The sequence below is a fragment of the Alternaria hordeiaustralica genome (assembly GCF_023758085.1).
Source record: "Alternaria hordeiaustralica strain BMP 2776 chromosome Unknown scaffold_6, whole genome shotgun sequence".
Classification (NCBI taxonomy): domain Eukaryota; kingdom Fungi; phylum Ascomycota; class Dothideomycetes; order Pleosporales; family Pleosporaceae; genus Alternaria; species Alternaria hordeiaustralica.
In genome coordinates this window covers 947252-960363 of record NW_026056778.1, presented here as the reverse complement: position 1 = coordinate 960363, position 13112 = coordinate 947252, and the positions used below count along the sequence as shown (strand labels likewise).

The 13112-nt window shown below is 52.8% G+C and overlaps 7 protein-coding genes across 7 annotated transcripts; 5 read left to right on the top strand and 2 right to left on the bottom strand.

Moving 5' to 3' along the window:
- Positions 1 to 351: 351 nt before the first annotated feature.
- On the bottom strand, positions 352 to 981 carry J4E84_004217 (uncharacterized protein; the record flags this gene model as incomplete). The annotated part of the gene is made up of 3 exons (XM_049386825.1): positions 352 to 456; positions 510 to 610; positions 663 to 981. The coding sequence occupies 3 exons, from the start codon at positions 979 to 981 to the stop codon at positions 352 to 354; spliced, it is 525 nt and encodes a 174-aa protein (XP_049245595.1).
- A 458-nt stretch (positions 982 to 1439) lies between these two features.
- Positions 1440 to 3564, top strand: J4E84_004216 (uncharacterized protein; the record flags this gene model as incomplete). Its single annotated transcript, XM_049386824.1, has 3 exons — positions 1440 to 1896; positions 1946 to 3164; positions 3213 to 3564. 3 exons carry the CDS (start codon positions 1440 to 1442, stop codon positions 3562 to 3564), a joined length of 2028 nt encoding a protein of 675 aa, XP_049245594.1.
- A 433-nt stretch (positions 3565 to 3997) lies between these two features.
- On the top strand, positions 3998 to 5001 carry J4E84_004215 (uncharacterized protein; the record flags this gene model as incomplete). The annotated part of the gene is made up of 4 exons (XM_049386823.1): positions 3998 to 4063; positions 4131 to 4289; positions 4357 to 4906; positions 4967 to 5001. The coding sequence occupies 4 exons, from the start codon at positions 3998 to 4000 to the stop codon at positions 4999 to 5001; spliced, it is 810 nt and encodes a 269-aa protein (XP_049245593.1).
- Positions 5002 to 5392: 391 nt separating this feature from the next.
- Positions 5393 to 6502, bottom strand: J4E84_004214 (uncharacterized protein; the record flags this gene model as incomplete). Its single annotated transcript, XM_049386822.1, has 3 exons — positions 5393 to 5615; positions 5667 to 6290; positions 6348 to 6502. 3 exons carry the CDS (start codon positions 6500 to 6502, stop codon positions 5393 to 5395), a joined length of 1002 nt encoding a protein of 333 aa, XP_049245592.1.
- Positions 6503 to 8029: 1527 nt separating this feature from the next.
- Positions 8030 to 9382, top strand: J4E84_004213 (uncharacterized protein; the record flags this gene model as incomplete). The annotated part of the gene is made up of 2 exons (XM_049386821.1): positions 8030 to 8573; positions 8631 to 9382. 2 exons carry the CDS (start codon positions 8030 to 8032, stop codon positions 9380 to 9382), a joined length of 1296 nt encoding a protein of 431 aa, XP_049245591.1.
- A 616-nt stretch (positions 9383 to 9998) lies between these two features.
- Positions 9999 to 11081, top strand: J4E84_004212 (uncharacterized protein; the record flags this gene model as incomplete). Its single annotated transcript, XM_049386820.1, has 2 exons — positions 9999 to 10587; positions 10789 to 11081. The coding sequence occupies 2 exons, from the start codon at positions 9999 to 10001 to the stop codon at positions 11079 to 11081; spliced, it is 882 nt and encodes a 293-aa protein (XP_049245590.1).
- Positions 11082 to 11639: 558 nt separating this feature from the next.
- J4E84_004211 (uncharacterized protein) lies at positions 11640 to 12741 on the top strand (the record flags this gene model as incomplete). The annotated part of the gene is made up of 2 exons (XM_049386819.1): positions 11640 to 12152; positions 12208 to 12741. 2 exons carry the CDS (start codon positions 11640 to 11642, stop codon positions 12739 to 12741), a joined length of 1047 nt encoding a protein of 348 aa, XP_049245589.1.
- Between the last annotated feature and the right edge of the window lie 371 nt (positions 12742 to 13112).

Sequence of the window (13112 nt, the reverse complement as noted above, 5' to 3'; positions counted from 1 at the left end):
TGTTTTGCAAGTCTGAGAAAGTCATTGTCAGCAAGGCGTTCGGGCATGGGCCGCATGCATCTTAACGTCGGAAACGTAATCTGTAGTATACCAGTGCGTACCCATGCGTACCACTGCATGACGTCAATGGAGAGATGCCGAGTGCTGTTTGGATTGTATGCATTGGAAGCCCGCATCTATCCCAACGCCGCCCCAGCCAGATGAATCATGCTCAACCAGAACGCCGGCCGTAGAATTGACCGACTGCGCCGATGCTGATCCATATACAAGAATATTACAGGGGCCGTTATCAGGTGGAGCGGGGTCCAAGAATGCTTGCTGAATTTATCGAAGTACTATCGTCGCAGTGTTTTACTCGAGGTCGCCTGCCGAGCCAGCCTCAGACGGCGTCTTGCTGCCGCCGACGGGGATTGACGTGTCAACTGCGATCATCTCGGCGAGAATGTCGAGGACGGGCTGTCGGGTGTTAGCGGGCCGTCGCCAATTCATGGCGAAGAGCAGCAACGTACCTTGGGAACGGTCTTGTCGTAGATGTTGATCAATTCCCGCGGGTTGGGGTAGACCTTCAATGCGCGGTAGAAGCATAGCGCCGCTTCGACGTTATCCGCACCTGGCAAACAATTAGCACCACGTCCCACCAAGAGGGCCAAACAAAACCATACCCTTCTGCACCATTCCTTCTCCCTGCGCAACCTCTTGCATAAAGTACGCCTCCACCTCCTCGGGGTCCTTGGGGAAGCCCTCCTCGTTTGCCCGCTCTACCGCCTCTCGGATCGCCTTCTTCTGCTCGGCGCCCTGTGCCTCGGCCTCCTCCTTGGCCGCCCGCTCTGTTCGCTTCGACTCCTTCTTGAGCTGCTTGCGGAAGCCGGGGTCATTTCGTCGCTTGTAGTCGAAGTAGGCGGCGTATGCGAGAAGGCCTGTGACGATGGTGCCGGCGCTAATGGCCGCAATGGTCGATGGTTTTAACGACGAGTTGGACATGGTGGTGGTGCGATTCGTGCGAGTGAAAAGCGCAATTAGGCGGGGAAGGAGCAGCTGGAGCCCTTTGAATTGGCGGCAGGTGATGGCGGTGATGTGGTGTGGTGTTTAACTTTTTCTCAGTGTTCAGGGAAGGCACGATTCACCAAAGTGGGCCCGAGCTCGCACTCGAGACCGCGGCTCCACGCATGACGGGGCTCTACGAGTACCTGTCAACATCCACGGACGCGCACTCATGGCGCAGCTGCTCTCGCTACCACTGACCACAACTCCACTCTCGGTTCATTCGACGCAGGAATTGGACAAGTGTTAGAGGTAAATAACCTGAGCCTATATTACGTTGGGGTTTGGCTAGCTTTCGTCTCCATACTGATGTAGACTGCAGGGCACCTGTTCCGTTTCATCCTTGTGTAAAGTGCTGCGCTCCCACACCACGTTCATCGGGGAATCTTGCAGGCAAGATGTCGGAGAAACAGAAGGGCATCTCCCTCCGCAAGAAGCGGGGGGACAAGAGCAAGAAGAACGCGCCGCCGCCCACCATCAGCGCGCCGCGACAGATTAGTGCGCCCATGCCCGCAGGCGTCGCTGCTGCTGCTGCCGCTTCACTCCCAAGCTCCGGGCGCCCTTCGAACGAATCCAGCCGATCGAGGACCAGACAGGATGGCCCTCCATCACAGCCAAGACCGCAGCGGCCAGACAAGACGGCGGATCTCGTCAAGAGGAGGTACTCCCAGAAGATCACGACGCTTCCTAGCGATTTCGGAAATGGGGAGCCTATGCCGCAGATGCCACAAATGCCTGTCCAGTACAGAGAGAAGAGCCAGACGAGAGAGGGACGGCCGCCCGGAAGCTCCAATGGACGGGTCCTGCAAGTCGACCCACGCGCATTGCGGGACCCCAACCTGGAAGTAGAGCGATGTAAGGCCAACATATGGTGATTTGACTGGCTGCATGCTGACTCGCACAGATGTATCAACTATCCTCGCAGACGCCTCTGAAGCAGACATCAGCCGCTACCAGGACGAGCTGCGCAAGACGAAGCATCGTACATCGCTCGACCTCCAGCACAACGTATACCAAAACCGCACACAGTTTATCAAGATCAGTAAAGAAGCAGAGAAGCTCAAGGGCGAAATGCGGACGCTTCGTCAGTTGATGTCTGACCTGACAACTACCTTGGAGCAGACAGCATCAGCTACGGGTGCCGCCAATGACACCGCGAGCTCGCGAAGAGCTAACCGAAGTTCGATCGGAGATCTGAATCAACTGCGCGCAGGCCAGCTACAGCAGCTTTACAGGGACGTTGAGGGCTCGCAGAAGTATCTACCACCTATCCCTGGACGATATATCGTGTGGAAGTCCACGAGATGGTTCGAACTGGACTCTGCAACCCTCAAGGCAAGGCGAAGAGTAAGGCTACTGCTACTGAATGATCATCTCCTTATCGCGTCAGAAAAAAAAGCACGCAACGATGTTCCCGGACAGCGTGATGGCAACAGAGCGAATATGGAGTTTACTGCCCAGCGATGCTTCCCCCTACAAGATACCCAAGTGATTAGGACGCCAGAAGAGCGTATCATCATACGCGCTGGCTCTGAATCTTTCACATACGACACCAAGAAAGAAGACAGCGGTGATAAGTCCGCTTTCGTTGCTACCTTCCGCAAGACTAAGGATGACCTGCGCAAGAGTCAAGAAGCGGATGTGCAGGAGAAAGACCGAACACAAGACTCTTACAGCCACCTTCTTTCGCGCGACCCTGCTTTCATGAACAGGACTGAGTTATTGGACAATCTCTCAGACGGCATCAACAACGAACAAGTCAGTACTTTTGTTGATATTGACGGACAGCAGCGCAATATCCGTTGGGTAGAAAGTCAACTAGACGATTTGGACATTGAGATAGCGCTTCAACATTTCCAGGAAGCAGTCCTGAAAGTGGATCGGCTCAAGGCACTTGCAAAGAACATTAGAAGCAATGAGATGGCCAAGACAATAGTCACCTACAAGGTCAATGAGCGCGCTGCGAAGCTTGCGAATGTTCTAGTCAAGCACATGGTAGAGCACAACAACTGGTTCACGTCTGTCAGGCAGCACGTGAGTTGGGTAGTCCAACTAGGCTTCGAAGACCGCGCACGAGAAGCCTATCTGGAAGCTCGCGGTAACCTGATCAGAACTCGCACGCGGTATGTCTCCACTCCATCAAAGTCCACATCACCCACTGACCCTTTCAGGCAATGCATATTCGAAGGCAATCTCCCAGACTATATCTTCCAGATCTCCTACATCTATTTCACCATCATCAAGAACACCGTCGACATGTACCAGAAGTGCTTCCCACAACAGCTCATGTCTGCGTGCGTCAAGTGGTCGAAAGAGCACATCGACCAGTTCAACATACTATTGAAAAGGCAGCTAAGTAGCGTGGATGAAGGTGGCAATGTATGGAACGAGTGCTTGAGATTGGCACATGAACATGCTGAGATGCTGAGGGAGGTTGGACTTGATTTCACTGAGTTGGTTGGGAACGGGATCAGTGAACAGGATGGCGAAGAAGACCAGCCAGTAGGTTTAGGGGTGTCTTAAGCATTGGGGTCGCGTTCAACAATGGAATACCACGCCTCGCAAACAGCAAACATTCTCGACATGACCGTTGGTGTTTGGCGTCCATCGTCGCAGCAGCATGTGTTTTTCTTTGTCAACACCCGCCGCTACTACCTCATCCATAGCCGCCTACCACTCTCACCAAGACTCTCCCAGACTTCTCATCACTACTAATCTCTCTACGTTGGCTTGAAAACGGCGCTAAGTGTGTTAGCGTGTCGCTTGTTGTCGTTGCCTTGTGAGATCTCGCCTTCACCAAGGGAATGGGGTCTATAGCTGACTTCAATTGTCAGTTGCCTCTCTCACTCCTACATCCAACAATTTCGCGTGAGATTAGGACAACGACACTCCAACTCATACCAAATCTGCCAACAGTTTCCCCGCATCAAGATTCTGTTCGACTACCACCTCCAAGATGCCTACGGAAGCAGAAAATATCAACTATCTATACTTGGTCCTAACCAACGATGGAAGCCCTGCCGTAAGTCTCATCGTCTCCCTTTTTGGTTTGCATCTTCATTCAAGTCCCGTATACTGACCCATTGTAGATTGATTGGGATGCCGTCTCCGCCGCGCTCGACCTCAACAAGGGCGCCGTAACAAAGCGATGGTCGCGTCTCAAGCAGTCCATGGACAGGAACGAGGTTCCCGGAGGTACAACGTACCAGTTCCTCTGGCTTTGTGTCAAGCACCATAAGCGAACTCAGGTGAGCACCAATTCACGTCCAGCCACATAGTTCGAGAAACCAGCAGCCACTAACAATAGTGTCTTAGCCCCCAAACTGGAGTGAAATCGCAGCCAAGGCCAATACTACTTCTGGAGCGGCGTCGAAGCGCTATTCCCGCATGAAGAAGGTATTCGAGGACAACGAAACCGCTCCCGATGCAGGAACTCCTCGCTCGCCCGTCAAGAACACACCCACCAAGGCCAAAGGTACTCCGAAGTCGGCCGCCAGGAAGCCTCGCAAGGCTACCACTTCTTCCGGCGACGATCAGGACGACGTTCAAACTACCCCGGTCAGTAAGCGCAAGCGTACCTCGCCGAAGAAGAAGCTCGCCGCTACCGATGAGGAAGCCGAGGTCAAGCCTGAGCCAGACAACGAGGGCGAAGATGAGGACGATGAGCTCCTAGATACCAAGCCCAAGCGTGCCAAGGTCGGTAGGAGCAAAGTCAAGGTCATCCCTAAGCCTAAGCCCAAGGATATCGTCAAGAAGGAAGAGACCACCGATGACGGCGAGGACTCTTTCGTCGACGCCCAGGAATCGCTTGACCACCATGAAGATGCCCAGGCAGTCCTCCACGACAGTTACGCCGTTCACGACAGTAAGTCATCCTACCCTGCAACTCCCCAACATGTTCATCAGCATACTGAACTTCTACTAGCTGACTCCCTTGGTTGCAGCGATGACTTCATCTGAGCTGCATACGCCAGCTGATGTGAGCTGTGTCGATGGTTGCGCGCAATGTACTTGCCATGCCAACGAAATCGCTAGCGTACTTATGAGCAGGGGCTCGAGAATGGCTCAGTCACAGCGCGTAGAGCTTGAGGAGATGGTCGGTAATATGGGCTGAGGGTTCCTTTCATCTTTACGAGGAGTTTAGTGGGTTTCTGCAGCATGCATTACATGGAATTTGGCGTCGGGCGGAATACGGTGCATAACAATGACGTCGACTGAGTATTTGGGGAAAAGGCTTTCAATCTTTGTATTCGATGCGCAGAGTGTTTGATTCCTGGAAGCGCTGAGCTAATAAAATCCTTCCACGCCCTTCATACCGCCAGTTCGTGATACTTTCTCACGAGCCCGCCAATTACGGTGTCAACACCAGTTTTCCAGTCGTCTTCCTACTCTCGATGTCCTGGGTCGCGCGCACAATTTCGCTCAACGGATATACGTCGTGAATCTTGACATTCAGTCCGTCCTTCTCGATGAAGTTCCACAGCTCCTTTGCCGCCGTCTGCAGCTCCTCGCGAGTAGCGATGTAGTTGAACAGCGTAGGTCGAACGAGCTTGACGTTCTTTGCTCCCAAGCGACTAGACGATGTGTCAGCTACTTTTCACATGAATAGTAAAAGAAAGACTCACGCAAGAGCGAAACCCTCAACTGGTCCCGATGCGTTTCCAAACGAGCACATTGTACCCTTCCTCCTTACGACAGCCAGTGAGCTGTCAAAGGTGGACTTGCCGACAGAGTCGAAGACTGCGTGCACACCCTCGCCTCCAGTGGTCTCTAGCACTTTCTTGACGAAAGCATCTCGGTTGTCCTCGTGGTATTCTAGTAGCACCTCTGCGCCGTTCTGTTTCGCCAAGTTCCTCTTCTCCTCTGTGCTAGCTGTAGCAATGACCCTTGCGCCAACCGCCTTCAGCAACTGGCACAGCCATAAGCCTACGCCACCAGCTGCAGCAGTGACGAGAATCCAGTCGCCTTCCTTAACTTCGTAAGCATCACGGATCAAGGTTACGGCGGTTAGTGCCTGGAGAAGCGAAGCGGCGGCTGTCTTGGTGGAGATGGAATCAGGGAGCGGAATTGTGTAGTTCGCTGGTGCAGCAGTATACTCTGCGTACGCGGATTGCCCCATGTAGGCTACGCGCGCACCCAGTTTGAGATCAGAAGGTGCGTTGGGTCCGACGGAAGCGACGGTTCCAGCGCCTTCCCGACCGAGAACATACGGGAATTGCGGTGGCTTGTATACACCGGAGCGGAAGTAGCTGATCACAGATTAGCATGAGATCTTGGTTTCTGAGCAGGTGGACAGGGGTGCTCACGTGTCGATGTAGTTGATGCCGATGAACTCGTTCTTGACCAGGACTTCGCCTTCCTTGGGCTCTGGAACCGGTACATCAGTCTTGTACTGCAGGACTTCTGTTCCACCGGTCTTCTCGATGTACACGGCCTTCATAGTCTTTGGGAGTGAAGACATGGTTCTGATGATGGATGCTCTTGGAGCAATGTGCGAATTGATGGCTGCAAGTCGTGTCGTCGATCTGGAAAGTAGATGGGTCGAGCGCAGAGTGTGTGAAGCCAGCGTCATGAATCACAAAAGATGGGCTGAGGGTCGGCTCAATTCAAGCAAGCTATCTCAAGAGAGGCATGCCCGTTGATGATAAATACCCGCGGATACGGCGTTAATTCCGAGTGATCTGCGAGCTGACAGCCCCGCTCCCCGCACACGTCATTCTCGTCTCAGTTCGCAACTTCCTTGCGGACGCGGCAGTCGCAGTCGCTCTCTGTTTCTGATGAGTTACCGCATGGGCCTCTATGAGAATGTACTTCGTAGGGCGCGCCAGCGTCGTGTCAATCGGTAGGGCGTGTCTATTACAAAGCGACGTATTCATAGATGCTACAAGTTAGCCAGGCGGGCATCGCCCGCCGTTAATCGGCCTGCTGGGCTGCGCGCCATCTCTCAAGCATCTATGGTGTTCTATCTCTTTCCTCACTTTGATCATGTGCATATTTGTGCACCTTGCATCCTCCCCACTAGGTACGCGCAGGTAGAGAATACACCACTTGAATTAGGATAGGCTCCTGGTAGAGCGAAGCATAGCCTGATTAGTATCGCGTCTGTAAACTATTACCTAGGTAGACTACGATGTCACTTTTACTGGCAACAGCAGTCTCTTGCTCTCTCTCTCTCTCTCGCTCTCCCCTTCGGAAGCCAAAACACGCGAGTCTACTTCCCACGTCTATGACTACCTGGGGATGTCTATCTCTCTATTGATTGAGCCACCTCACTCGTAGTCCACTCTTCAGGTCAAAATGGCAGAGAACTACGCACGAACATGTGAGATCAGCAACAGAATCTAGGCATACCGTAAGCTCGCTACTGTCCCGACTTCCATATCGATATACTACCGAAAGGACAGCTTGGAGCATTCTACGCGCCCTTCTCGATGACGACGAATTGTCCCACGGAGGCGCCGACGTAGTCTCAGACGGCTCGGAACTGGCAGACGAAACAGGAGCCGGGAGGTTCTCAGGCTGCTCCGTAGGAGCTGCGGCAATGTCTTTACTGGAAGTTACCGTATACGTGACCTCAGCCTCCGTATGGAACCCCAATATGCCTGGCATTATCGGCATTCAAGTGCTTTCACTGATATTCAACTAGTATGACCTAGCAGTGGCTGAGCGTGGCAGTACATCGAAGGCTGTTATCAAGATACCCTCCCACTAGAGCTTGGTGAAGACGTAGAAAGAAGACGGGAATCACGAATTATGCATATACGGCATGGAGATTTGGACTAGTTGCTCTACACGCCCCTTCCCAAAGCGGCATTGCGCTCGCGCGGAATGTTTGAAAAGCGGTGACCGAGCGCGCAGTGCAAACGGCCACACATTCTACTAGTCTCGCACAGTCTCCTCGCCCTTGACACTGCATTGAACGATATTCATCGCCGTCCAACATCGCCTTCTTACACTGAAAACCCGACGTTCGCTACCCGGTGCTATCATGCTGGTTCCTGAAACGCCTCAGTGTCAGCTCAAGGATGCTCTGGCGGTTCGTGAATGGGCGAGGACCATCTGCCCTGTCGAATTCGAGACACTGCCTGACCCGGACGATCTTGAGACCTATTTTCTGGAGATTGCTGAGCCACCCACGATCTTGAAAGCTATCGCCTTCACGAGCTTTGACCCACCTTGCACGGCCGCCGAGCGACTCTGGCCTGGCACTGGAGAGATCACTGTACTTGCGTTCATTCAAGAGTCTTCGCTGATGGCCTGTCCGATACGTGGTGAGCAAATTGGCGGCAAGTTCGACTTGCTCAAATGGCTCAAAGATTACGGCCCGACGTTCTTGGACGCGTTCGCTTCGTGTTCACTGGATGACCGTCAATACCCCACCCCTGTCGAGATCGCGCTTGAGATAGAGGCGACCATCAGATACTACCTTGCGGCGAAAGGGGTGGTAAAGGCTCTACAATGCGATGGTCAGATGTTCAAATGGAACTTCGCACGCGCATGTCATCGCCAGCATCAGAAGCTGTTGGAAGAGCGTAAGTCAGAAGTGAACTTCTCTTCTTCCCGATAGCACAACCATTGACCGTAAATAGGCGATACCCCAGAAGAAGCTTCGGGCTCTGTCGAACAACGTATCACTGGACTTCCTGAGTCCTCTGACATGTCTCAAGATTCCAACGGCGCCCACGAGCGATCCGGCGAGGAAGGGAACACAAACGACAACAACACAACAAGCCGTGCCTTGAACGAGAACCAGCAGCGCAGCGCCCTCAACGATGATACCAACATCGCCAATTTACAACGCGAGATCAAGAAGTTGCGTGTAAGACAAAAGAAGACAATGCGTCTTGAGGACAAATTCGCTACACTAGAGGTACGCTTGACTGCTTCAGAGAATAGAGAGAAGGTCATGAGTGACCGGCTTGATGCCATTACTCAGGAGCGGGATGACATGGAACAGCGGCACCAGACTCTTTGGAATGAATGTTTCTTCTTCAAGGCAGTCCAGGTAGATCGCACCAACACGGCTCTCGAAGCAGTGTTAGTTCTGTTCAACGACCTTACTCTACTCGAAGGTGAGGTTGAAAGGCTGACAACTGAGCATGAAGAGCTTAAGAAAGAGAACAGCGGCCTGGGAGGCAAGTTGCATACCATGATCGAGTTTGCTATGAAGTCAAAAAACGCCACAGTTCTGCATAGGGTCGCGAATGAGTCAGCTGTGGCTCACATCAAGAAGCTAGAGGAGAAGGTCGAAGAGCTGGAGACACAGATGAGAAAGCAAGAGACTTTGGTCAAGCAAGAAGAGTTTGAGAAACGCCGCATCGCTATGGACTCGGCTCATTGAGCCTGGCGATTGCCATATGCCACAACTTTGTGTTTTGAGGGTGGCACAGAAAGTCGGAGTAATGCTTGCTGCAGATGACGTCTTCTTCTGTACAAGGATAGCGGTCTGGCCTACTCAATGTTTGGAAGGTGCCATCGCAACGTGGAAAGTGCGACAAGAAGGGGATATTATCGGAATGGCAAGTAACAGATGCGCGGAATGTAGAAGAAAGCGTTGTTGGGTCGCACAGTAGGCAATCAACATGCCCAAGAACCAAAGCTCGAGGGTTCTAAAGACCACTTACCGATAGGGCTGCAAAACACGCTCATGTTTCCACAACCAGTATATCAAACTTCTGCCACACTCCCCAGATCTGATGCTAGAGTGAGGTATCCTCTCTCACTATTCGGGTAGTCGTATGAAGTGGGGTTGTCCACAGGTTCCCTCTCATCGCTCCTCCCTCGATCGCTTTCATCGGCGCGCCTCGGTGAGGCCACTAACTTCTTTTGGTATGTTCAGTCGTCATATCACGATGAAGATGAGCCCACTCTAGGCGCAAACTTCTAAAGCTTCGTTTTTCCCTGCGAGGACTATCGTAGGAACACGCTCACTCCTTCTAATTGCACACAGCAACACCATGGCGCCCACCGGACTCACCTTCAAGGACGTTCAGACATGGGCACTCCGCGACTTCCCTGAACAATTCAGACAGCTTCCCGATGCGAAAGCGTTCCATGTACAGTTCAACATTGTCCGTGGGTACAACCACGACAACGACTTCAAGAGCCTTGTGATAGGCAGCACCCGCACCAAGACCGGGAAACCAGCCGACGTACTCGCGTGGCTAGCAGGCAGCCGTATACAGCTCGGATACATCGGTAAGAACCGGAAAGGGGAGCAACAAATTCGTCACATGGTCTTCGCCGAAGAGAACGTCTCGTGGTGGAGGTTCAAGTTCCCGTTCAGTGTCATCCTGCCGACCCAAGGCGGAACAGAAATTGCTTGTTTCAACGCCATGTTACGTTACTACTTCCTCGCCAATGGTTGGAGCAAAGGCGTGATCGACGACTCGGATGTCTTCCACAGATTCGTATCTAGATTTCCTCACGCTTGTCGGGCTATTGCAAACGCGATTACGCAGAGACCAGAACCGGTTCCGACCCCATCCGTTACGGTCTTCCCACCAGGAGCTGGTCGTGTGCTGGCCGCACCAGCAAACTACCAGTGTATGTCTAAAATCAGCCATCAATAAGTTCCGAGTAACTAACAGTCGAGCTCAGCACCTTATCCCGAGAGGCCTCCCTACCTTTTCGAGCAGATCGCGAACGACCCACTTCCAAGCCGATCATATACTGTGCTCAGCAGCCCGTCGCCCAGTCCGCCGCCAATCGATAATCCCACAACGACCCAAATACTACGCTCCCAAGTTGAGCTACAGACCCAACTTGGACATCCACAGCCAGTCCACTCTTGTGGAGACCAGATCGTGGCACTCGATGAAGCGAACGATGCCGACGAGCGAGACGGCTCTGGACTGCGAAATAAGCTTTTCGATCTCAACATCCGGCTTATGATTGCGGAAGGTCTCGCTCGGGATGCTGAGATCGCAGCGCGGACAGCTCAGGAAGAAGCACAACTCTGGAGGAAAAGGTATGAAGAAGCCGAGTCATACAGGATCAAATATGAGGAGATGAGGAGCCACTTTGGACTGCCGGAGTAGGATGAACTCAGAGCGTGAAGGTCGAGGGTCAAACGTGAGACTGAAAGGATGAGGGTTGTGGATGAAGGTGTCGCGCAACGTGCCAGCGATAGGGGAGGACTGATAAACATCTCGGTTGTAGCAGCGGCGGAGGGCGGATGATTGATGCGGGAGGCAGCACTATGTGATGAGAATCTAAGGGCAATGCTGGGCGACCGTATCGCATGGGCGTAGCGCCACATGATTTCTGCTTTTGCGAGTACATCGCTCTCTTGTATAAACTGTTACTGGTGCTGTTTCACGGAAAGAAGGTGGGAGTTTTCCAGGGTCCATTCACATGCATGGGTCTTGAAAGAATGGGCGCCCCGCTTACGTCGCGGACGCGTTCCCACGCGGACGCAGCGTGAACCAAGTTCGCGCACCGCCGCTACGTCATCGCTCACATCGCAATCAAGCGCAAGCCCACAAACATCTACCGCGCGCAGAATCCCCACCTCACATGATCGATGCGCATATACATATTTTACTACCCTCCCATCACTAGAGTATACTCTAAACCTACTTGAGGGTCTTTTCGGCATGGGCGCATTACTTTCCTCCATCCTTGCGCCTATCGCCCTACCGCTGGGCTCATTCTTGGCCATTCCTATGCTGTCCTCATGGTCGACAGGCCTAAACCTCATCTTCCTCTCGGTCGCATGGACGACAATAGCCGCATCCTATTCTCCTCTTCAACTTGAGCTAGTTGCGCCCCTAGTAATTCGACTATCTCTCTACATCATACCCAGCCTGATCTTCTTGCTATTCGATATTGGGTTACCAAGTCTAGCAATCGAGTTCAAATCTCAGGGACAATGGGGTATTCCAAACAATCAAAAGGGTGGCGCACGCGCAGTGAGAAGGGTGATTGCGTGGAGCTGTGCAAATGTGCTGCTCAGTGTGGCGTTGCAAGCGGGTATTGAGTTCTTGATCACAGACGTACTGCAGATGAGGAGTCTGCTACTCATCAAAGGCAGTCGATGGGGGCTGAATCACCTGCCAAACCCATGGACGATGGTCAAACATGGCATTACCGGACTCTTATCTCGTAACGTAAGATCCCATGATTGCGTTCCCTAACAAAGACGTACTAATAGACATGTCGTAGGTTTTGCAATACTATATCCACACACATCTGCTGCACTCTCCGACCGGCGGTGCACTCTCCGACTTGCATCAGAGCTGGCACCACAGCATCAGGATCCCCTACTCCTTTGCCGCAAACTACGACCACCCCATCTGCCACCTCCTGCACCGCTTCCTACCTCTATACCTTCCAGCGATTGCTCTGCGGATGCATATCCTCACTTACTTGATCCTAATCGCTATCTTCAGTCTAGAAGAGACCTTCGTGTACTCTGGGTACAATGTCCTACCCTCAACCATCATGCTGCGAGGCATGGCACGACGCGCCGATGCGCACATGATGAGTGAAGGAGAGGGTAATTACGGATGCATGGGTGTTTTGGACTGGTGCCACGGGACCACGATTGGTAAGGATGTCGTTGAGGACCTGAAGGCGGAGATGGAGAAGCACAACGTGGAGGAGAAGGCGGGGAAAGCTATAGATGGCGCGGGGGAAGCGGCGAACGGACTGGCGGGGAAGTTTGGCAGGGCTAGGAAAGGAAGGGGAAAGAAGTAAGTAGGTCAATCGGCGAGCCTAGGGTCATGTAACGAGGTCTGTATACGTGTGGCATTGGCGCAATTGGTTCGGTGGTAGTGTCCTTGGTTAGCGGTCGCTTCTGATACCCTCACGTCTGGTCGCCGGGTGTTCGTGGGCAGTTGGCGCAGTATCGGTCGAAGAATGTAACGTCTGTATCTCTATTTCTTGCATCAGTACTCGATTACCACCCAGTATGTACTGCGCCAATTGAACGCCCAACTATGACATCACGCAAGCGGAGACCAAATGTTCACTTTTGGACCGTCTCAGATTCGCTCGCTTCATATAAAGCCTTATGGTAAATGCCTTGTCGGAATCCTCCATGAAAAAAATTGGCTGCCGTGCCGCTG